The sequence below is a fragment of the Cynoglossus semilaevis genome, chromosome 6 (genome assembly GCF_000523025.1).
Source record: "Cynoglossus semilaevis isolate Cse_v1.0 chromosome 6, Cse_v1.0, whole genome shotgun sequence".
Lineage (NCBI taxonomy): Eukaryota > Metazoa > Chordata > Actinopteri > Pleuronectiformes > Cynoglossidae > Cynoglossus > Cynoglossus semilaevis.
The window spans coordinates 12,900,412-12,922,075 of record NC_024312.1 but is presented as its reverse complement, the minus strand read 5'-3'; the positions used below and the strand labels follow the sequence as shown (position 1 = coordinate 12,922,075).

Sequence of the window (21,664 nt, the reverse complement as noted above, 5' to 3'; positions counted from 1 at the left end):
AACCTTTATTGTCAAAGGTTGTGACCGGATGTTGTTGTCACGTGACAGGACTTCCTCCTGTGCCTCATCGTCAAAGTTCGCCGATAGCAATACCGGTGGGATTTTTAAACAGACTAAAATAATTGATGCGGGATAAATAGAACCATATATCGTAAAATACATGTTTTCATAAAAATGTCTTCAAAACCGACATGTTTGATCGTCGCGAGTGCGTCTCCTCAAGGTGAGTGGGAATAACTATCGATACTGCAGTCGTAGTAACATCAGGTTAAAAACAGTATTTTACATTACTTTTGGTGTTAGGTCATAGTTATTATTATTATTAAGGTTGTGTGTTGTACCTGTGTTTTATAGACGAATAAGTGTGTGTGTATGTGTTTGTTTTTCAGGGGTGTCCGCGAAGTCTTTCCATCAGTCTTTTAGTCTTTGCTCCGCAGCTTTCAATCTCCAGACAGCTACACCTGGGGTAAGACTTCATACATATATTTATATTCCACCGCACCTGTTTCTCCCTGCACCGACAAATTGTTGTGATGGTCACCATTACAGGGGAAACCGATAGACTTTGTTGGAGTGGATGAGAGCACAGCCAGATGGGTGCAGGACTTCAGTGTAAAACCTTATGCTACACCGGCCAAACTTGAATCTATAGACGGTGAGGAAAACAAATCCAGTTGAAGGCCACTTGTCGTTTTTCATTTATTTTTTTCTGTTGCTTAAAAAATTGCTGACCTTTTTTGCAGGTGCCCGGTACCAGGCTCTGCTGATCCCTGACTGCCCCGGAGCTCTGAATGACCTGGCACACAGTGGCTCTTTGCACCGGATCCTATCACACTTTATCTCACAGCAGAGTGAGTCTGAGGTTAATTCAAAAACAATCTTTGCGTCTGGTGTTTGTGTAGTTGCTGCACAGATTTGGACTTAGGTCAGTTTTGCTGTGTGCAGAGCCTGTTTGTGCAGTGGGAGAGGGAGTGTCAGCTCTGTGCTGTGCTACAGAGGGACACAAATGGATCTTCCAGGGATACAGTTTAACAGGGGTCGGTGCAGTAAATCAGACGTCCTTTACATCGACTGTTTCTAAATGTTTAAAGTAGGTGTAAAAAAAATTAACAAACTCTTACTGCTTTGGTTATAGCCGTCCGTATTTGAACTGGTGAGGAGGCCAGATTTTGCCAACCTGCCTCTGATTGTGGAGGACTTTGTGAAAGACAGTGGAGGTTCATACACAGGTGAGTGCACCTTAGCAAAAATACTGTATTTACTACAGTTGCAGCGACACACCCGACCTACTTCCTGTCCTTATGTCTTTTCCTTAGCAAGTCAAGAAGATGCAGTACACGTGGTCACAGATCGGCACCTGATTACTGGACAGAACATGCGGTCAACATCACTGGCTGTACACAATCTAATCCTGCTCTCTAGTGGTAAAGACAAATAGAGATAGGATCTGACACACGCACACTTGATTTCACGTTTATATTGATGCAATCAAACAAATATTTGGAATTATTGAAGATATATTTGGCACCAAGACAAAGCGTCCCAACTTGTCGACAAAAACAAAATCACATTTCTTGATTGAAAGGAAAACGTGACAAAAGTGAATACAGAGGTGTAAATTAATTTTCAAAGCCTGAAACAAGCATTTTTATTTCATGTACATAAATAGATACTGATCGTGTACCTTCCGTTGTTGAGTATCAGTGGGTCTGTACAAATTTAATTCAACGTCATTTTAGCTGCCGCTGGAGCCAATTAAAACACATTCCACTTTCATCCGTTCTCTTCACTCCCCCCAAACAACGTGATTACGAACTAACCCCTGATCTCAGAGGTTATTTTAACTGGCAGGAAAAACAATCCTGCAAACAGCAGCCGATGTTCGGGTTCACAGCAATAAAAACACATCAACAGAATGTGCTCATGACTTTCTTCATTAACAAGCGAAACTCTCATAGGAGGTCGTAGAAGTAATCCAGTCCTTGTCCCAGCTCCCATAAGGAAATCCCAGTTCCCAGTTCCACGGCTAAAGATATCCGTAGATGGATTGACTGTAAATTACATTTCAGTTTTTTACATGTTAATATTCTGCTAGGCTGTAAGTGTCTTAAGTAAAGTAAAGTAAGTAAATAAGGAAAAAGTTGTACCTTAAGTGACGGATAATAAACCACGTGCTTTGCAGCATTGGCACTGAAATGAGAGTATGTGTATTTAAAAATTTAAAAAAAAAAATAATGCTGGAAGAAAGAAATTTGAAATGTAACCTTAGATTTTTGTCCTTACCTTTTATAACTGAAATGATGCTCTGAAGAATTTTCATCCCAGACCAGTTTGGGTCTCTGTTCTCGCAAAATTTCAATGTACCTGCAGACGAAAACAGAAAGTGAAGATCTGACAAACATAGCTTAAATGTATCTAAACAATTCTGTATAAAAATTACAAAACTAGATTGTGCTGTAATGATCTCAAACTTAATATCAGGAAAAATATCAGAGCACACTGTTAAAGAAAAGCTGTGCTGGAGTCATTTGATGTTTCTTAACATTTGATATGAAGAAGAAAAAGTGAAAAATGAGTGACATTGAAGAACATTAATTAGCATTGGTTTTATGCCTCAAACAGACGCTCACCTTCCTCCCAGGATTGGCTCTGTTCCCTGGCTTGCAAAATCAAGACCATACAGATTAAGTCCCAACAAGATCTTTTCCCTCCACTGAGTGTTGGGTGCGAGCTGCAGAACACAGTCTCTCACCCAGGACAGAGGGGAACTGGGGCCTGGACTATTTGAAAATAGAAGATATATATTTGTGCAAAAATGAATTTAGCATTTTATCAGAGATTCAGTCAACAGAGCTATTTCAGGGCTTCACACAAAAGTAACTTTATAAGACAGGTTCAGAACACAGTGATAAAAGATAAAAGAAACAAGATAGAAGATTTAAACACCAATCTGGAAGGGTTTCTCATTTTCAAAAATGGTCACAGAATTTCATTAATCCCTAATCTGGGGAACTGTTTTAATATTCAGATCAGCACAGAAGTCATTAAAAGTGAACTTCCTGGGGTCTCCACTAGTTGATATCATAGAAACAGTAACCAGTAATGTCCCCAAAGTCTTGCACTTCCCAGGAACGTCATCTTTTATACACAGTCTGTCAGAGGGGGACTGTACGTTACATCAGCTGTGCCTGTGCTCTCACCTTGGACCGCTGGAGAAGTCGTAAGTCATGAGGCTGAATCCATCAACCACCGGGGCCAACTGCTCAAAGTCGTCCCTGCCGAACATCCCTGGCTGTCCCGTGCTGATCATAAGAGGAATTTTAAATGCAATTAAAAGCATCATTTTGGGACAACGTTTACAGCATTTCGACAAATTCAATTAACAATCACCTTGTCACAGGGGGCGGAATAACAAGAATGCAGTCGAGTTTCTTAGCCTTCAGAGTCTCACATACATGTTTCACAAAATGCACCAGCTCCCTGGATAGAGGAGACATATTTGATCACTTCCTGAATCATTGGTAGGACAATCGCAACATGGCTGAGGCACAACTTCAGCCGTGTACTGAATACAACTCGCCTTCTCTTGTTGCCGCCCAGCTGACTCCACAGCTCCAAGGTGAAACCGTCAAAACCCTCAGTCTGCCAGGAGACAGCATCATCAGTCAGACACACACTGAGGCACAGAAGTGATATTTCAACACAGATTTCCTTTTTACCTTTGCAACATCTACCAGCTCGTTTGACAGCTCTTCTATCTCGTCCTCACTTCCCAGCACGCTCATGTAGTCTTGGTAAGACCAACCATCGAGTAACAGTCTGGGCACTTGGAACAGAAGAAAAACAATTATGTATATGTTTTTAAGACCGCATGATGTATGTGAAGGAGGTTGGAGAATCTTCTTACCCATTCTGACTTTTTTGTTTGATTTCCGTACAGCTTTGACCCAACCTACAAGAACAAAAACGTGTGTTGAGTTTATAGCTTTTAATGAACTCAAATTCTTTTTTTAGACAAATAATAAAATTTAAAATTGGACCTCTTACAGTCGATAGAATAACTTATGAATAGAATGCACCCATGTTCTACTTCTCTGCAGTTCTCCCACCAACCATAAACCACAAAAGCAAACACATGGTGGTTCAGTGATGTCACTTTGTTATTAGAAGAGCTCCCAAAAACAACTCCCAGACTCCAACATAAACTCACAAAGTCACTTTATCCAATCAGAAAATACAGGGAGTTCACCTGATTGGTGATGCAATCACGTTAAATGAGGTTTTTACCCGAGTCATGATCGTGGAGTCCGGTAACGTCGAAGGTTTCGCGACCTCGACGACGGAGCTGAAGCCACACTGGAGATACGGAGGTCAGTTTGGGACCAAACATTTTGGCAACATCATATCCATGAGCGTTCCACTGCAGGGTAAAACCATTAGGGTGAATTCAAATACTGTGTTAAAAACACAAATTTAAATTGGATTTAAATTCTAACAAAAATTTACATATGCATATTCGTTTTAGGTTAGGTTAGATTAGGTTCTTGTTATTTAAACGGATCCATTATTTGGGAGGTTAGATTAGGTTCTTGTTATTTAAACAGATCCATTATTTGGGATTTGCTTTCTAGTATTTCCATTGGGACTCCCAATGAAATAACTGGTGGAAAAATTACAATTTTGAAGGTTATCGTCTGACTGAATTTCAGGTGAACTTACAGGTGTGACGTATCCAAGCACCGCTCCTGGAAAGTTTTTCTTGATGTGAGAGCAGTGTACCTTTTCATCCCTCACTATGTCTTTCCAGTTTGGGTCTGAGACAACGAGGCCTCTGTCCAGCACAGAATACTCTGACGGAGATGTCTACCCATTGGAGGAAAAGGGAAATGAATAGAGGTGAGTAAAGAAGACAGTGTTGTACTAACACTGTAATAACAGTCATCCAGAAAGCAGAACAAAGACAAATGGTGACTTCAACCAAACTGAGAACACCAGACTTAGAAAAGCATGCATTTCTCAATGGAGTGAGACAGGTATGTTATGGCACAGGTATGTTATGTTAAGGCCGTTGTGGCACAGGCTCAACAAGTAACTGTGCACAGAAATCGCTAAAGTACTGCATGCATTTTCTCCAAAATGCACAGGTTACAGCTACATCTGATAAATGGGCTTTCGTTGTCTAAGCGGAAGTCCTGTAGCTTCCTTTTAGCTTATCCTTGAATCTACATGTTCAGAGACATACTGTGACTGTTTAAGCATCTCCTTCTGTCATAACATTCTTGTTACAATACCTATTAGAAATAGTGTCATAACGTTTGCAATGTTTTGATTGGTTTAGTTATTCCAGATATTTTGAATCATCTTCTCTTTTATTAAGTCAATTAAAACAGAGACTAATTACATATTTGATCTTTAGATTACTTCTGTCTTTAGTACTCATGCACTAAAAAAACAAAGCTACTGACTTCAAAACCAAATTCTAAGGCTCTGGAGTTAACTCAACGGGAAGAAAACACGTAGTTTAAATTAATTTTACTGACATTTCACAGGTATATCTGGCATGCGCGCACACGCACAGAAAGAAAAGAGTTTATAGGTGGGGACATGAAGTTACTTACCTCAGCTTTATGCGACTTTTTGGCATCAGTTTTAGAAAGTGTGCCACTGACCAACCAGCAGCCGGAGATGATATACAACAGAACTAAAGCCGTTCTCATTTCTAAAAACAAGTTAAAACGATTCGTGAATATTTCAAATAAAAACGGTTAGCTCAGTTTGCAACACGAAAGCTTCGTTCCTCTCTTCCTGAGTGAGATGTTTAGAATAGGAGACATACGCTGCATTTTTTTCGTGCAGATCACACAGAACAACCTGCCATTCTGCAGAAAAAAACCCTGTTTAATCTGTAAACACCAAGCTCTCACTCCTGTCGTGCTGGTGGGGTTCAGTTTGATTGACACGTTTGTTTTGCGTGTCGGTGCTACGTCTCTTCCGCGTTGTGTTCTCTCCAGAATAAAAGCTTCCGATTTGAAGCCAGTTCTGAACACTTCTGCGCCGATGGGTGGCAGTGCAGCTAACATGGTGAATATATCAAATAATAGAAGAAGATAATAGACTTATGAGCATACGCAGTGGAGAAAATGACCATATGTGATCAAGGAACCTAATATTTGTATTACAAAAAATCGGAGGCAGTCCTTTTCGTCTGTGGATATAACTGGAGTGAGGTGGTGAGTGTCAGTGTTACGTCTGTATGTTTAATTAAAGGTTTAGTATAGAGAGATTAACAGGCTAACAAGTTAGCTCATTGGGAGACTTTCTATGAGACTTCAAGTGACACAAGCTAATGAGCTTTATTTGTTACACCAAATTAACGTTGATATTGAAAAGTTTATGTTTTTAACTTAAAAATATAAATACATGTTTTAAATATTTTAAATTGGATACGTTAAGTGTTAGGCTATCACACACCCACTCTTATGATACAGTACAGTATATACAGTACATGTGTAGCTCATATTTTTATTTAATGATGATGACTTATGTAGTACGTCTTGTACATGATTAATGTTGTTAAGTAGCTGCCACCGAGAAGACCCAATCATTCATTAAAGGGTTACAACAAATGCACATACTCATAAATATGAATTGGCATTAAAAATATGATACACTTCACTGTAGTTCTAATGTTGACTAATATTTTTAGCTTAAGCTTTGACCTTCTAAAGTAATAAACAATGATATTGTTTTGTAATGTGTGTAAATATTATATATTCCTCTAACTGATTGATATCTGTTTCTTTTTTAGTGAAAGATGGCTGTTGAAGAATACGTTTCCAAAACACTTGAGCTTCTCCAGGAGGAGAGGGAAGCAGAAATAGAGGAGACGAGGTAAGTAAAACCAAACATCCAGGCTGTTTTAGTTGAGACTTTTGAAAGTAGTAAAGTAAAGGGCTTACATGTCTTTAGTTTGATTACACAAGGAATGATTCAACTCACAAGGTCAGAGATGACCTTGTGTATTTTAGTCCTTCAAGATAGATTAAGCATATGAAACACAAAATGGTTTTGTTACAATAGATAGTTAATTGATTGTAAACAGTCCTGTTTACTGCCACTAGGTTATGGCAGGAAAACGTCTCACCAAAGGATCTTCAAAATAAAGGAGTTTGCCTGCTGAAACTGCAGATTGGAAGTCAGTCCACAGGCTTGTACGGTCGCACAGTCGTCATACTAGAGCCAAGAAAGCATCTCGGTTTCTCAACTCTACCGAGCAACAGCTTTGGACCTGGTAAGAGGAAGAGATTTTATTAAATGGGTGTGCAGGGAAATTACTTGCGTGATTTGTTGAATATTTCGTTTACAGGTGATATAGTTGGCTTGTACGACGCTGGTGGGTGCACTGCTGCCTCTCAGATTGCCACAGGGATAGTGACAAGAGTCAGTCAAACATCTATCAATGTCGCCTTTGATGATTTCAAAGATGGACTAATTATTGATACTGATGGTCTTTACACTCTTCTTAAATTAGCAAATGATGTGACCTACAAACGAATGAAAAAGTAAGTAACTTTTCATATTATGCTGATTGCTCAGAAAATGGTAAGGACGAGGTAAATTGCGTCTATGTTTTTTGTTTTTACTGGTAGTGCCTTGAATCTGTTAAAAAGTTACAACAATGGACCAGCAGCTAATCTGATCAGTGTTCTTTTTGGAGATGCAAAACCATCAACTCAGTCAAAACCAAGTAAGTAAAATGACACACTGCCTTGTTTGTTTGTTGTGTCAACACTGATTTTAAAGCATCATTGGGACTAAATCTAGCTGATTTCACTTTACATCCCATTAGGTGAGATTGGATTCTTTAACCCAAACTTGGATGACTCCCAAAGAGATGCAGTTTCGTTTGCTTTGTCTCAGAGAGAACTGGCAATCATCCATGGACCTCCAGGAACGGGCAAAACCACAACAGTGGTGGAAATTATTCTTCAAACAGTCAAACAAGGCCATAAGGTGCAGTGTTTGAGTCCCAACACGAGTGTGTCGTCAATGGCTGTTTCATTTTATTTTTAACAAAGTTGTGGTGTTTGTGCAGGTGCTGTGCTGTGCGCCCTCTAATGTGGCTGTGGATAATTTAGTGGAGAGGTTAGCCCGGTGCAAGGCCAAAGTCCTGAGGCTGGGTCACCCTGCCAGGCTGCTGGAGTCCATCCAGAAACATTCACTGGATGCCATCCTCTCTCAAAGTGACAATGCAACTATCATCACGGATATACGCAAGGACATTGACACAGCTTTTGTTAGTATCTTATTGTGGGCTCCAGTGTTTGTGTCTCTTCAGTTGAACTATGATTATGTTTTGTTTGGTCGGGTTGAAAACCAATATAGTCAATTATTGTTTGTTTTTTTAATTATTATTTTAAGATTAAAATGAAGAAGGTGCGAGAAAAAAGTGACCGGGGGAACTTCAGAAGAGAAATAGCAGAGCTGAGAAAAGAGCTGAAGACCAGAGAAGCAACCGCCATTACCCAGATCCTGAAAAGTGCTGACGTAGTGTTATCAACCAACACTGGTCAGTTGGGACGTGGAGTCTTGAGGGTGCCATTCAGTGTTGATCTATCAACCAATCATGAACTTTTGTCTGCATCTGCAGGTGCTTGTAATGATGGCCCCCTGAAGCTGCTGCCAGTGGAGCATTTTGATTGTGTGGTTGTTGATGAATGTGCTCAGGCTCTGGAGAGCAGCTGCTGGATTTCCCTCCTCCGAGCTCGCAAGTGTATTCTGGCCGGTGACTACAAGCAGCTACCACCAACAATCAAATCACATGTGTAATTACACACATAAGTCAATGCATACTTTTTAATTCTGTTAATTCACTCAACCACCAACATGTTCTGGACACTCTGTCCAAAATGCAGGTTTAGGTTAGAATCAGGATACTGGAAAATATACAATTAAGACTCAAACCAAATTTTCTTTTAATGTTTTGATATTTTCTTTTTAAAATAACGTTTCATTGATTCCCCACTTGTGTGGAAAAACTTTTGCCTGATGAGCCTCATATATCTTCCAGATTTGGTAGTGAGTTTTGTTAACTGTTTTTGTAAGATTTTGTAATCTCTAATTTGGAGAAATGTACCCAAAAACATTCCCAGAACAACTTGCTGTCATTTATTATGACTCGTATCAGAAAGTTATTAGTAATGAAGATTTGTTTTCCTGGTTTCCTACAGCGCCGCGTCAAAAGGCTTATCTGTCAGTCTCATGGAGAGACTTATCCAGATGTATGGGGACTCAGTGGTTCGTATGCTGACAGTGCAGTACCGCATGAACAGTGCCATCATGGAGTGGGCGTCCAAAGAAATGTACCAGGGAAGACTGACTGCACACGAGTCTGTGGAGAAACATTTATTAAAGTAAGAATCAGCTTTTTTTAGACTAGATTCTATTAATCCCTCATTCAGCCAAATGTTAAAAATACTGTTTTTGAGCCAGAGACTTACCTGGAGTTACCTGTGTTGAAGAAACAAACACACCGCTGCTTCTGATTGACACTGCAGGCTGTGGTCTGAATGAGATGGAGGTCGCAGAAGAGCAGTCCAAAGGCAATAAAGGTTTGTTGTTCAGTCTTCAGTTCAATAAAAGGTTTATTTTGAAGTCACACTTCAGGTACAGATTCTAACGTGTGCTTTGTTTACAGGTGAGGTAGACATTGTTGATTTGCACATAATGGCCTTGACAGAAGCTGGAATCAAAGCCAAAGACATTGCAGTTATTGCACCCTACAATTTGCAAGTAAGTCATAAAACAGTGCTAACTGAACTGTTATCTTTATTTTGTATAGAATAACTTGTATAAAAATTATAAAAGTAAACTTTTTTGTTTTACTTTTTTATATTCATTAAGGTTGATCTCCTGCGTCAGAAACTGTCCATGAAGCATCCAGAGCTGGAGATTAAGTCAGTTGATGGGTTTCAGGGCAGAGAGAAGGAGGCTGTGGTTTTGTCAATGGTTCGATCCAACAGAAAAGGTTTATTTATTTATTCCCTTGTTTATGTCAGGCTCCATAAGCCTGGATTTTTAAACAAACGTGTGATCAATCTTTGATTTCAGGTGAAGTGGGTTTCCTGGCTGAGGACAGGAGATTAAACGTGGCAGTGACGCGGGCGAGGCGCCACATTGCTGTGGTGTGCGACTCACAAACGATAAAAAACCATGCTTTCTTAAAGTCCCTGGTCGATCACATAACTGAGTTTGGTGAGACAAGAACAGCCTTTGAGTACATCCAGGACATTGTGCCACAGAACTACACCAGAGACCACAAGGACACAAATGTCAGCGTGTCTGCCGGCAGCTCCACATCTGTTAAACAAGTTCTCCAGCCTTCAAGCAAGAAGAAAGAGGCACATAAAAACCAGAGACCACAAGGACACAAATGTCAGTGTGTCTGCCGGCAGCTCCTCATCTGTTAAACAAGTTCAGTCTTCCAGCAAGAAGAAAGAGGCACATAAAACGTCTACCAACAACAGCAAAGAAAACACTGCTAATAGAGAGAAGAACACCAAACCCTGCACACAAGCAGAGATGGAACAGAGCAAGAACAGATACACTGAGATCCAAGAAAGGGTGAAGAGCTTTTTGAAGGACCCCAATCAGAATCATCTTCAATTCCCATCTTCTTTTAATTCCCATGACCGCTTGCTGGTCCACCAGATTGCTGAGGAGATGGGCCTCATGCATGAGAGCACAGGTGAAGGCAAGGACAGGTGCACCACTGTCTCCAGGCCTCAGCAGTCAGCACCAGCTGAAGGAACCTCACCAACAGAGGAAATAGAAGAGGAAAAGAAGGAAGAGCCAGAGAAACGAGAAGAGACCGTGGAGGCCCTGAACCATCATACCTTGGATTTGAAGAGTTTACATTTGGAAAGAATGAGGAGGGAGCAACAGAAGAGGGAAGAAAATGCTCAACAGAAGAAGCACAACGTTAATCTCCTACCAACTCAGACACAGTCACTCAAGAAGACAAAAGGTTGGGTTAAAAAAAAAGTCAGTGGGAAGTCAAAAAGTTTTCATGAGGATACATATTTTCCATGTAGGTCAAAGCAACGTTTTCATTGAAGTATGGCTGTCAAAATCACAAGTTAAATGCATTAGTTCATTTGTGAAATTAATCAATGGGCAGTTTTTTAATGCATGGCTAGAATATATGCAATACTTATCCTGGCTGTAACACACAGTCATTACAAAGGTACACACGTTGTTTACACACTGTAAGAAAAAGCTACTTTCAAATGGACTGTAAGAAACATGATTAACATTGTTGAGGACAAGGGCACAAGTAAAGACAGGGCTGAAACATACTTCTACTGTACCTGCCAAGGACTGATATTGACTTCCTTTCAGGTGTTTTTCTTTTAGATTCAAAAAAAGGAAAAAAGAAACAATGCATCCAAAGCTTAGATTAATTACAACAAATCTCATCATTTCACAAAGGCACGCTAAGTTGTTTGTGACATTTTTGTTAACGTAACATCTTTCTTAGAACTTTTTGACTTGCCCTCTTATTTTTCGTACATTTTCACAGACTTATCCATGTCCTGTAAGGGTTTTCTTGGGTTCTCTAATGCTCCTGCAATGTCTCTCCCAGGAAAGAGTCGAACAAAGGCAGGTGCCTGTGACATCGCCGCCGCTGCTGCTCCTGAAGACGACTTTGATGCTCTCATTGATGCTGTGAAGAAGGCTGAGAGTGTTTGCAGCTTTGTCAAGTGCAAAGCGTCTGTACTAACCTTAGGACAGCTTTGCATCTTTTGCAACAGACAGTACTGTCTCAGTCATCACGTACCAGAGGTAAGACATGAACACACTGGTATTTGGTCTTATTTTGTCTGTTTCATGCAGACAAAAGTGACAAAACTGGATTTTCTCTAAAAATTACCCTTTATAGAAACGATTTCAGCAACACAAACAGAATACATTTTTGGATTTATAAACCTTAAATCCTTGCAATGTTATTCAGGACGACTTTTTAAAAAAAAAATGTTTTTAAGACTGTGTAAATATGTTTAGAAAGATGTTTGGTATTTTAGCTAATCCATAAGAATCTACTTCCAATCCTTTCAAAGGTCATTCTTAATCCGTTGTTTTCATCTTTGTTCTCTGTGAATGTTAGACAAACACATTTCTTTCATTCTCATCACTAGGTGTGTTTTATGGCATTCAGGGTGTGCACAGAACAAGAGTTTTCTAAGTTTCTTAGCCATATATAAATTACATAAATATATTGCATAAAGATCAGTTTTTATGGCCAAAGTCACCCAAGTTGACCATAATTTAAAAACAAAGGTATGAAATTATCCTGAACAATTGACGGTGTGAGGGCTAGTCTGATTATGTAATATTTAACTCCTTGTTAAAAGCGGACCTTTGTAAATGTATGCTGATATTTCAATTAAAAAAAAATACAGAGAGATTTAATTCCAAACTGTGCACTCCTTTAGGTTCATGGCTGTGGAGAAAAAGCCAAGTCCCATGCCCGGATGAGAATAAGTAAAGAAGGCGTTCTTTATGCCGGCAGTGGAAAGAAGGATAAATCCATGGATGCAAATAAAAAAGCTTATCTACAACGAAAACTGGATTCAAAACTGAAAGACATGGCAACACAAAGAAAACCTAGGAATAAAGACAACAGTTAGTGTCAACAAATCCACACTGTAACAGATTATTAAATATAAGTGTCTGCAGTGTTGTGTGATATGTTGTACGTTATTTCATTTTTACACTCATTTGGTTTGAGTTTTAAAACCTTGTTAACCACAGTGCCCTATAGAAATGCTGATGTCTAAACTAAATTCATGGTCATGTTCATCGGTTGAATTGTCAGCGTGTTGGAGATTGTTCCCTCCTGACTGATCCCAGGAGAAATATAGGGGAAAATCCTCTCCGTGAACTTGTCCTTGAAGGTGTATATTGTCGTCCTGTCAGCAGCATTGACAAACACAACCTTTCCTTTGTCACAATCCAGTTCTACAGTAATCTTCTCTGGCATTAGCTTTAAACAAAGTTTGGTCGGAGGTGAGGTCTGAGCCCACATTGTGTCTCCATTGGTCAGGCCGATTACCCAGAAGCCCTCAGAAGGGTTGAGGAAGACGGTCTTCTTCCTTTTAATAGACTCCCTGGCCACACCGATGTACCAGTCTCTGCTCTGGCCCACCTCCACTGTCCAGCTGTTCTTTCCTGATGTGAAGCCAGACGATCCCAGCACACACAGACGACTGGTGCAGCGTTCAATGTTGTTTGGTAGAAGCTGCTTCCTGCTGTATTTCACACAACTCAGCTCTTGAGAAAACTCCAAGTTGAAATGAGCTGTATTTGGATCCAGGGTAATAGGAACTAGATAGATGGACCAATATATTTTTGGTTATTATTACTGAAAATGTATTTTTATTGATACTAAAAGTACAACACACTATCATATGTTAATCCACAGGGACCTCTACCTCTGTTTTCATGTCCTTTTCTTTTCAGTTATGGTAATTGGAAGGTTTATGGGTACATTTTTACCAGTGAAAAACCAGTGGGTGTCAGTGACTGTTGTTTAAATATATTATTCATAAATATTTATGAAGCAATGCCATATAGTCTGTTCTGGTAATGTTCTGTATACTTATACAGACAATTATATTTTCCAGTCCATGTGTTGCCAGGATCACACCAAGGCCAACAAATAGCAGGCGTAGAATTACGTAGACGTTTTAAGAGCTTTGATTGGACGGTGAAAGAACGCAAGTTCTCGAAATTAGCAAACTGCATCTATAGCGCTTTGCACGCGCGTAAATTAAATGTCTGTGTCTACTGCTTCTGTCAAGCAGACATTCTCAGCCATAAAGCAAATTAAAACCTATACCAGAAACACGACTCAAAAGACTGGACTTCCAGCATTAGCATTAGCATTAGCACGGACATTGTTGTTGTTCGGAAAAGTTTTGGACTCTTCTTAAGGAAAAAGAGAGGATGGATTGTACAACTAATAATCAGTTTTGTGAGTAAAATGCATTTATTTATTTATATTCATTTTGCTATGTTATTGTTGATGTTTTTTACGTATGTGACTCCGTGTGCTATGTGGGTTTATGGCATTATTATGACGTCACTGCAGGTCTAGGTATGATCAATACTGTATATCCGATTTACGAATGATATAAGCCAAATATTATGTTTTACGTGTTTTGTGTATAAACTGCTTCTGTAGAAACACGAAGCAAGGATATCTCAGTTTAGGAAAATGAAGGTTAGGCTTAATGTAACTCATGTTTTAATAATATACAGTATGTTTTAATAATATAATAATTAAATAACATATTTATGTTAATTTTCACTCACCAAAGTAGACAATCTGGGACATCTTCTTCCAAACACCAAACTTCAGCAAGCCCAGATGCTTGGAAGAGTTTATTAGAATGTCTCGGATACACTCTGGCTCTTGGAAATCGCACTTGACCCTTGATATATATAAAAAATATATATAAATAAATAAGGTTGACGATTTTCTATGTATGAAAGACACAAAGTTGAGCATAGTTTAGTTTATCTTTACCTTTTTTTCATCATCTTGTATTCCTTTTAATAAACAAAGTAGAGAAATAACTTATTTTTAAAACATTGGCTTGTTCTAATACTGATGTAAGTTACAGGGCAGTTTATAGGAAAAGGTGGGTTAGAAAATGCTAACGTACCTGTAAAAATGACAAATCCTTTGCCTTAAGCGCAGTTTCAACTTCACTGATGGTAGAGGCCAGACATTTGATCTGGTTCGTGATGAGTTCCAGTTTTTCACACATCACCTGTGTTTTTACTTTTTCTTCCTGCCTGAGCGTCTGCAGTCTAGTCATCTCCTCATTCTGGAGAAACTCGTGTAGCGTCTGAAACTCCTCTTTGATCATTTTCTCATTCTGATCTGCCTGGGTCTGTCATGTCGGGAAAAAGTTTTATTTCCTCTTGTCGAATGATGTCAACAAAGGCATGATAAATGAGAGTGACAGTGACAAAGCACATTTCATGTTAGAATACCTTGATGTACTCTTTTGTTTCCCTCCAGCACACCTCTGTTTTTTCCAGCATTTTAAGTTTCTTTCTGAAAGACTCCAGCATGGTTGAAAACTCAGTCTGAAATGTTCACAGAAGAAAAATTATGTTCAATAGTTGTATTCAAATTTTTCAGAGCTCTTTGTGATGTAAGTAAGTCAATGATATTTAAAAAAAATCAAAGAACTAATTTACCAATGCTAATAGAGAAACTTTTTTTTCTTTAAGTGAAGGATACTGCCTTTAAGGGAACTGCTCTCATTGAAACTTGTATAAACACCAACAGATAAATGAAGGAATCCTGTTTCCTTCATCGAGGAGTACTACACCTGGTTATGTTTTTCTTATTCTATCTACCTTTTTCTGTTGAGCAGCCTTTTCCAAGGTGCAACATTCATGAACTTTGTGCTGCGTTGACATCTGGCATCCAGAACAGATGGGCTTGTCATCGTTCAGGCAGAACAAAGTCAACTGCTCTTTGTGAAAAAAACAAACTTCTTGATCCTTGCTGCTCTGTTGCAGTTGATATTCCTCTGCAGCTATCTTTAGCGGCAAATTGATAGGAGGCCTCTCTGGGACCGACACAGTGCGACACACGGGGCATTCTCGAGACCCTTTCCACTTCCAGAACTTCTGTAGACAAATTTTGCAAATATTGTGTCCACATTTCAGGAGAACGGGCAGACAGTAGATCCCAGAGCACTGTGGACACAACAAATCACCCTCACGGTGTACAAACGTCGCTGCCATCAGGTCGCAGAGTTTCTGTGAAGTGAATTACCGCAAACCGTCTCTTCCTGCTCCTCCTTTACGGTGACAAAACAAAGTGTTAAATAGTTGGCAAACTTGTACGACTTGTTTAGAGTGTAAGAGGTTAGATGTGACAGTTGCTACTGTATTCTAAAAGCACCGAATTTAGAAGGTTGTTGTGTATGCATTTGTGTGTGTTTTTATTGTAGGGCCAGGTTAGTAAGTCATATAGGTAAATACATTTCATTAAGGAAAGGAAGCAAAGGTATTACAGCAAACATGGAATCTAGTTGTGTAGATTTGCATGTACTCCTGGTACCCTGACTTCCTCCCACAATTAAAAAAAACCCATACTGGATTAGTTCAGTTGTTCACTCTAAATGGACAATATGTGAGTATGAATGTGAGTGTAAATATGTGATCCTAAAAAGGATAGAGGATAAATAGATAAACCTCTGTGGGCTATAAGCATTCACTTTGCTAACATGTAGCCATTTTGGCTACCTTGGTTGCTGGACTTATTTTCTGTCAGGTTGATTTTTGTAAATAATTAAGTAATTATGTTTGGTGTTGTTTTATTAGCTGAACAGTTAGCAATTCAGGTTGACTGGCAGGTTTCCTATTTGAAGACTATTTGCTTATATATTTGTTGATTTTGTTGATTGCTTTTCCATATTTTTACATTTGTCATAGTTTGTCTCAACTATCTATGTCATTCTACAACACTTTTGACACAATTATTCCTACATGGCCATAGATATCAAACACGTCTATGCTAACAAAGCCTTGCTGGACAGTTATGATCCATGTTAAGCTAAGATTAAACATTTCTGCTAATGTCAACATGGAAAGTTAGAAACTACAGTAGTAAGTAGTAAAGATGTCTTTAAGCTCACAATCTGCAAGAGAATATAAAAAAAACATCCACTCTTTTATGAAGGACAGCATTGGTCAAGTATCTTAGATTTAAGGGCGGCAAAGATGTTTCCACCAACTGGGTCATGTTTTTATGTTGGTATGTTTTTAACTGTAATGTTCAATGTACTAAGAAAAGCAAGATCAAATCCAATTCTTTTTCCTTTACTGGAGTCCATAGTGCCCCCTGATTGATAGCTCTCTGGCTAACTGCCCTTGGTGCCATAGGCTAAATCTCCCTTTGCCTTTGAAGACACCGCAGACGGGATTAAATTGATTTGTGGGCTGAATGCAGTCCAAGGAATGAGGTTAGGAAGGAAAGGAGGGCAGTAAATCAGCACTGACAAAATTCACCTTTAGTGTGCTTTATTTTTCCATAATGAAATGTCTCCATAGTCAACACAGTAACATTTATATTGAACATAGTCAGCATACACATAATAATGCAGTTTTGTCGAGTTGTAAATCATTGATTTTTATCTACACGAGGACTACAAATACACTAAAATACTACATTATTCACGGTGTGTTTTTACTGCATAAATTCTCTGGAGAGAAGAGTTGAAAACAGAGGTAGTTTAATCTGTTGAAGTTGAGAGGCTGTCCTGCTCTACAATATTTATATATTTATTAAAATATAGGCCGAGGAAGACGAGAACAAACAGTCGAGGAAACGTTGAATGAACAACAACTGTTTTATACGCAGTTAACGCTTAGGTCAAAGTGATGTTTTTTTTTTCTGAACTGAGAAACAGAAGTGCATGTGCAGTTAAAGGTAAGTGTGTGTCTGTGTGTCTCTCTTTCTCTCTCTATCATGGTGTAAGCTGCCCCATCACAAGGAGAGAGTAAACGACAAAAGTTGAAGCAAAGCTATTCTGTGTGATTCTCTCAAAATGCCACCTTTGATAATCTGGATGTTAAAATATCATGTTTTACTTCATAGCCTTTGTTCCTGTGGTACTATGGTAAAACACAGTATATAATGTTTTCAAATAATGTTAAATTTAAATACCGCTTTATATTTAAAACACCGCAATCATCTTTTTTAACCACAGTATAATACGATAGGTGAATTTTTTTTTTTTTGCATCACGGTTACACATCTGGCTGTAACTTTCCAATGAGCATGTGAAAGTACCTCACCCGTAAGATTCTTTCCTTCAGGGCACTTTATTATGTCTAGCAAACAAAAAATATTATTTAGTTGCACTGTACTTGATTAACATGGCCTTTATACCCAATCACAAAATCATTTAAATTCAACACATAAGGAATAAAACCAATAAAAATCACATATTATGAAATACTTTATCAAACAATTATGAAATATATAAATACACAATTACAAGGTTACACAGGTAATTATTTTTTTTTGGATTTTTGGTTTTGTAAATAATACTCAGCTCAGTTAATTCACTGTAACTCTCCCTCTTACTACAGGTTAATGAAAAAACAGCTGCATGTAGTTTGATGAAGACATAGATTTCGGATCGTTTAAGAGATTTTAGTTTTAGCTTTTACAAAACACCTCAAATAAATCAAATGATTTAAACTGATTTATACGAGAATAGTATGTACATTAATACAATTATAAATATGCTAAATACGAAATCACAAATTCATCTTCTGCTCTGAACACAACAGAACTGTCAACTGTTGTGGAAGAAAAACGTTTTTGAAGAATTTGAAGAAACGAACCTAAAGACTAGAATTTTGCTGAATACTTCCAAATATTCATAATGTCTTATTTTGGCTAATAACTCTTATGCAGTAAACTAGGAAAATTCCTTAAATTTGAAACTCTTGGTGTGTTTGTGTTGTACACCAACCTTTCCCAGACACACACACAGTAGTGTGTTTTCTTTCTACTCTAGCGCCACTTGTTAAGGTGTAGTTCAGTCGGTAAAAGTCACTCACGAACTGATGTCACTTATTTGACCATGAATGCTTTGAGCTGTGCTCTGGGACACTCTTGGTTCTGTTCAGCATCCACTGCAAAGATCAGTGTTATGACTCCTCATCTTTGGCACATCCTCGGGCTGCCTGCTGCTCAGAGAGTCAGGCGCCTCTGAGGCGTCACATGCTGTGTCAGCAGATCCAATGCACAACCACCAATTCCAAATCACACAAATCCAGGTTTCATGGAGGATTTGAAGCATTTAGGACAACCTTTTGTTCCATTAGTCTGCAGACACCTGAAGGAAAAATATGTGATGCCATAAACAGTATATATAGAGAGAGAGATGGTGAAATAATACTACTAATATTACTAATAACTATGGATTCAATTAATAGAAAAACAAATAAAAACAGTTTAGAACAAGTAAATTAAAAATGAAGAACACCTTAAATAAAAAAATAAGAAAATTAAATGTTCTGAATAGTTTATAGACTGCTGAACAGAAAGTGAGTGGAGCTTTTAAACCAAAAGCACGTTTCAATTGAAAAACACTCCATTTGTTCAAGTAAACAAAGTGTCACTTTAACAGCTTTGGCCCACTACTAATATCAGTGTAGTTATTAGAGCATCCCTACCATCAAATAAGCTCAGGAAAATGGAATTGTTTTTAGTCCAGTTGATTCAGTTAAATCATATTTAGATGGGAGTAGATTTAGATTTTATATCGTAACGGAGCCTCATTATCGTTGAATCTTATGGTATTTGTTTACAATTTTTCAGTGCTTTTGGTTAAAAAAAAGTAATTGACTATTGATTAGTATTTATCATTTCTGAAACGTGAGAGAAAAGGGTAATCAAAGGATTTAGCAGATGACTCACTTTAGATGGAATATGTGGGAACAGGGCAAGGACTGCAGCTTTTGGTCCCTGTCCCCAATGGACTCCCCACACATGCCACAGTAGAGCTCCAGCTCTTCCACACACTGCAGGAACTTTACCACTTGCTCTCTGAGCTTCTCCTCCTGACCTTGGCTTCGATAAATGCCCTCACTAAGGCAGTGGACCTTCAGCGTGCATAGCTTTAGACACACACAGGAAAAAAAGACTGTCAACATGATATGTGATATCAGGAGAAAACCTGAGCTGTTTGTCCCGCAAGACGAAATTGAAGAGCATCAAATACCTTGTTTCCCATTCCGTCGGCTAATTCCTGTGATCGTTGCAGCGAATCCAGAGCCTAGGAGAGCAAGCGTGCCAGAGGGACCGTCATAATTTACACTGCATTTTTGATTCATTTGCTGCATGAAGATAGTTCTCTGTGTTTAGGTATTGTATTATCAAAGTTGATGGACAATATATTCACAGCTACCTTGTCGAAATCTTTCTGCAGAAGCCAACACTTTGCAACACCCAGATGAACGTGAACCTGTCCAAGACGGTTTCCAATCTCCGTCATAATACCAAGTGCAGACTCGTAGCGAGGGAATGCTTTCTGGAAAGGTAAGAACACACACATACATTTGTTGTGCGCTGTTAAATTTACCTGACACTTTGAAGTTACGAATAGGCCATTGACAAAATTAAAAAGATCAAAATGAGGTTGCACAAACGGTGGCACCTTACATCAGTGTCCTTCCTGCAGCGGTGTATGTCCGCAAAGTTCAGTAAGCAGAGAGCCTGCAGTGGACGGTCGCCGTGCTGCAGAGCAATCTTCATTGATTCCTGTTGATGCACAAGATAATAAAATAAACCCCGTCGATAGAAACACCAGAGTGCTGTTAAACCGTTGAACTACTATTGAAGGGTTACGAAATCTGATTCACAGATACAAACTAATGGCCTGGTTGTTCAAAACGGATACTTCCCGATTATGTTCACTATATATTATTCAAAGGCTTATTTTGTATGGAGCCACAGTGAGAGGTGATGGGGAATGTGAGACGTTGTTGACTCCTCTTATACTCTGGTGTTATATAATGACAAGCGGTGTAAAAATATTGCGGCTAAATGTGTTCAGCAAATGTAATAAAGCTGAAATACATCCTGTTTACTTGTTACTATACTTTTACCCTCCGGGGCAACTGCAACAAGTTATTTTTTTACCCCCCGGCACATAATTAGAACAGAGTGTGGACTAAAGCCGACCTCTTTCATTAACACCCTAAACCAGTGGCCCTGTGAACATATTTTCGTCGCGGTCTAAGGCCCATCGTACACCGGAACAACTGGCACTTGCACCTGTCAGCCGCAGAACGTCTACTATATCTTGAGCTCTGGCGTCAGTGGCCTGAGACTTGGTGAGGAAACCAAAACTGTGACATTCTTCACACACGTTGTAAGATTTTCTCCGATGATTCAGTAATCATGTGATGGGACGATTATTAAAAAAAAACAAAAAAAAAACAAAACATACCTCACAGCACTCCATGGCATCCGGTAGGCGCTCCAGTTTCCTGTAGGCCACAGACATGTGGTACTGGCTCATGGCTCGGTACTTGAGGCTCCAACCCTTGCCGTAGTCATTGACGAGCTCAGCTGCTTTACAGGGGAAGAAGAGGGCTTTCTCGTAGTCCTGTTGGCAGATGTGAGCGGTGATTAACAGACCAATTAATATCCGAGTACACAAAGACCCAAAGAGACTTCACTGACTTTGGCTTCTTCTAATTAACTTCTAATTCCAGCTGACTGCACACGTCAAATCACTTGACATTTGAGTGCTCTCTTCAAAGATCCACTTAATCACACCCCTGTGTAAGCAATCCTCCCTGCCAGGAAGTTGAGGGATTGCTTCTACAAACCTCTGATGTCAAGGTTACTATGCACAACCCTGTGAAGCCACTCCCACCTCTCGCCCCTTCCATCCAGTCCTTCTCTACGCCCTTATTTTACAATGCCCTGTAGTATGCCATTGATAATGTTTTCTTGGATGCTCTGCAGTGTTATCATACTCTACAAATACACTGGCATCGTCAGCGCTGATTGCACAATGAAGTCACGCGCGTGGAACCCAAATAACTCCTA

General features: G+C 39.1%; 6 protein-coding genes across 7 annotated transcripts in view; 3 read left to right on the top strand and 3 right to left on the bottom strand.

Annotated features, from left to right (window-relative positions):
- The first annotated feature begins 36 nt into the window (after positions 1–36).
- On the top strand, positions 37–1,916 carry gatd1 (glutamine amidotransferase class 1 domain containing 1). 2 transcript variants are annotated; one of them, XM_008312135.3, is made up of 7 exons: positions 37–223; positions 390–466; positions 550–655; positions 744–851; positions 946–1,037; positions 1,136–1,229; positions 1,321–1,916. In XM_008312135.3, the coding sequence occupies exons 1-7, from the start codon at positions 175–177 to the stop codon at positions 1,359–1,361; spliced, it is 567 nt and encodes a 188-aa protein (XP_008310357.1). In that variant the 5' UTR covers positions 37–174; the 3' UTR covers positions 1,362–1,916. The 2 variants fall into 2 exon arrangements, with proteins under 2 accessions (XP_008310357.1, XP_008310356.1); XM_008312134.2 differs by having other exon boundaries at positions 1,317–1,916.
- Positions 1,510–5,967, bottom strand: chid1 (chitinase domain containing 1). The gene is made up of 12 exons (XM_008312136.2): positions 5,619–5,967; positions 4,720–4,863; positions 4,288–4,420; positions 3,908–3,952; positions 3,720–3,826; positions 3,581–3,642; positions 3,391–3,480; positions 3,201–3,302; positions 2,631–2,780; positions 2,284–2,364; positions 2,148–2,190; positions 1,510–2,051 (listed from the first exon to the last, which is right to left on the bottom strand). Exons 1-12 carry the CDS (start codon positions 5,715–5,717, stop codon positions 1,953–1,955), a joined length of 1,155 nt encoding a protein of 384 aa, XP_008310358.1. The 5' UTR covers positions 5,718–5,967; the 3' UTR covers positions 1,510–1,952.
- A 127-nt stretch (positions 5,968–6,094) lies between these two features.
- ighmbp2 (immunoglobulin mu DNA binding protein 2) lies at positions 6,095–12,738 on the top strand. Its single transcript, XM_025056589.1, has 17 exons — positions 6,095–6,230; positions 6,809–6,891; positions 7,122–7,291; positions 7,367–7,562; positions 7,650–7,747; positions 7,850–8,013; positions 8,096–8,296; positions 8,422–8,569; positions 8,651–8,825; positions 9,231–9,413; positions 9,493–9,611; positions 9,698–9,792; positions 9,904–10,027; positions 10,111–10,400; positions 10,501–11,026; positions 11,645–11,844; positions 12,495–12,738. Exons 2-17 carry the CDS (start codon positions 6,815–6,817, stop codon positions 12,687–12,689), a joined length of 2,961 nt encoding a protein of 986 aa, XP_024912357.1. The 5' UTR covers positions 6,095–6,230; positions 6,809–6,814; the 3' UTR covers positions 12,690–12,738.
- Positions 12,739–12,816: 78 nt separating this feature from the next.
- Positions 12,817–16,166, bottom strand: LOC103380293 (zinc-binding protein A33-like). The gene is made up of 6 exons (XM_008312186.3): positions 15,436–16,166; positions 15,064–15,159; positions 14,730–14,960; positions 14,591–14,613; positions 14,377–14,495; positions 12,817–13,386 (listed from the first exon to the last, which is right to left on the bottom strand). Exons 1-6 carry the CDS (start codon positions 15,826–15,828, stop codon positions 12,836–12,838), a joined length of 1,413 nt encoding a protein of 470 aa, XP_008310408.1. The 5' UTR covers positions 15,829–16,166; the 3' UTR covers positions 12,817–12,835.
- A 116-nt stretch (positions 16,167–16,282) lies between these two features.
- rapsn (receptor-associated protein of the synapse, 43kD) overlaps positions 16,283–21,664 on the bottom strand; it is a 7,788-nt gene continuing 2,406 nt past the window's right edge. The window contains exons 3-8 of the mRNA XM_025056595.1: positions 21,057–21,215; positions 20,267–20,365; positions 20,013–20,135; positions 19,827–19,880; positions 19,523–19,722; positions 16,283–18,938 (exon numbers count right to left, since the gene is read on the bottom strand). Coding sequence (XP_024912363.1) covers positions 18,866–18,938; positions 19,523–19,722; positions 19,827–19,880; positions 20,013–20,135; positions 20,267–20,365; positions 21,057–21,215 — 708 coding nt within the window. The 3' untranslated portion in view covers positions 16,283–18,865. The remainder of the gene's footprint in view (positions 18,939–19,522; positions 19,723–19,826; positions 19,881–20,012; positions 20,136–20,266; positions 20,366–21,056; positions 21,216–21,664) is intronic.
- Positions 20,075–21,664, top strand: part of LOC103380264 (protein FAM180B) — an 8,462-nt gene continuing 6,872 nt past the window's right edge. The window contains exon 1 of the mRNA XM_008312125.3: positions 20,075–20,143. Coding sequence (XP_008310347.1) covers positions 20,129–20,143 — 15 coding nt within the window. The 5' untranslated portion in view covers positions 20,075–20,128. The remainder of the gene's footprint in view (positions 20,144–21,664) is intronic.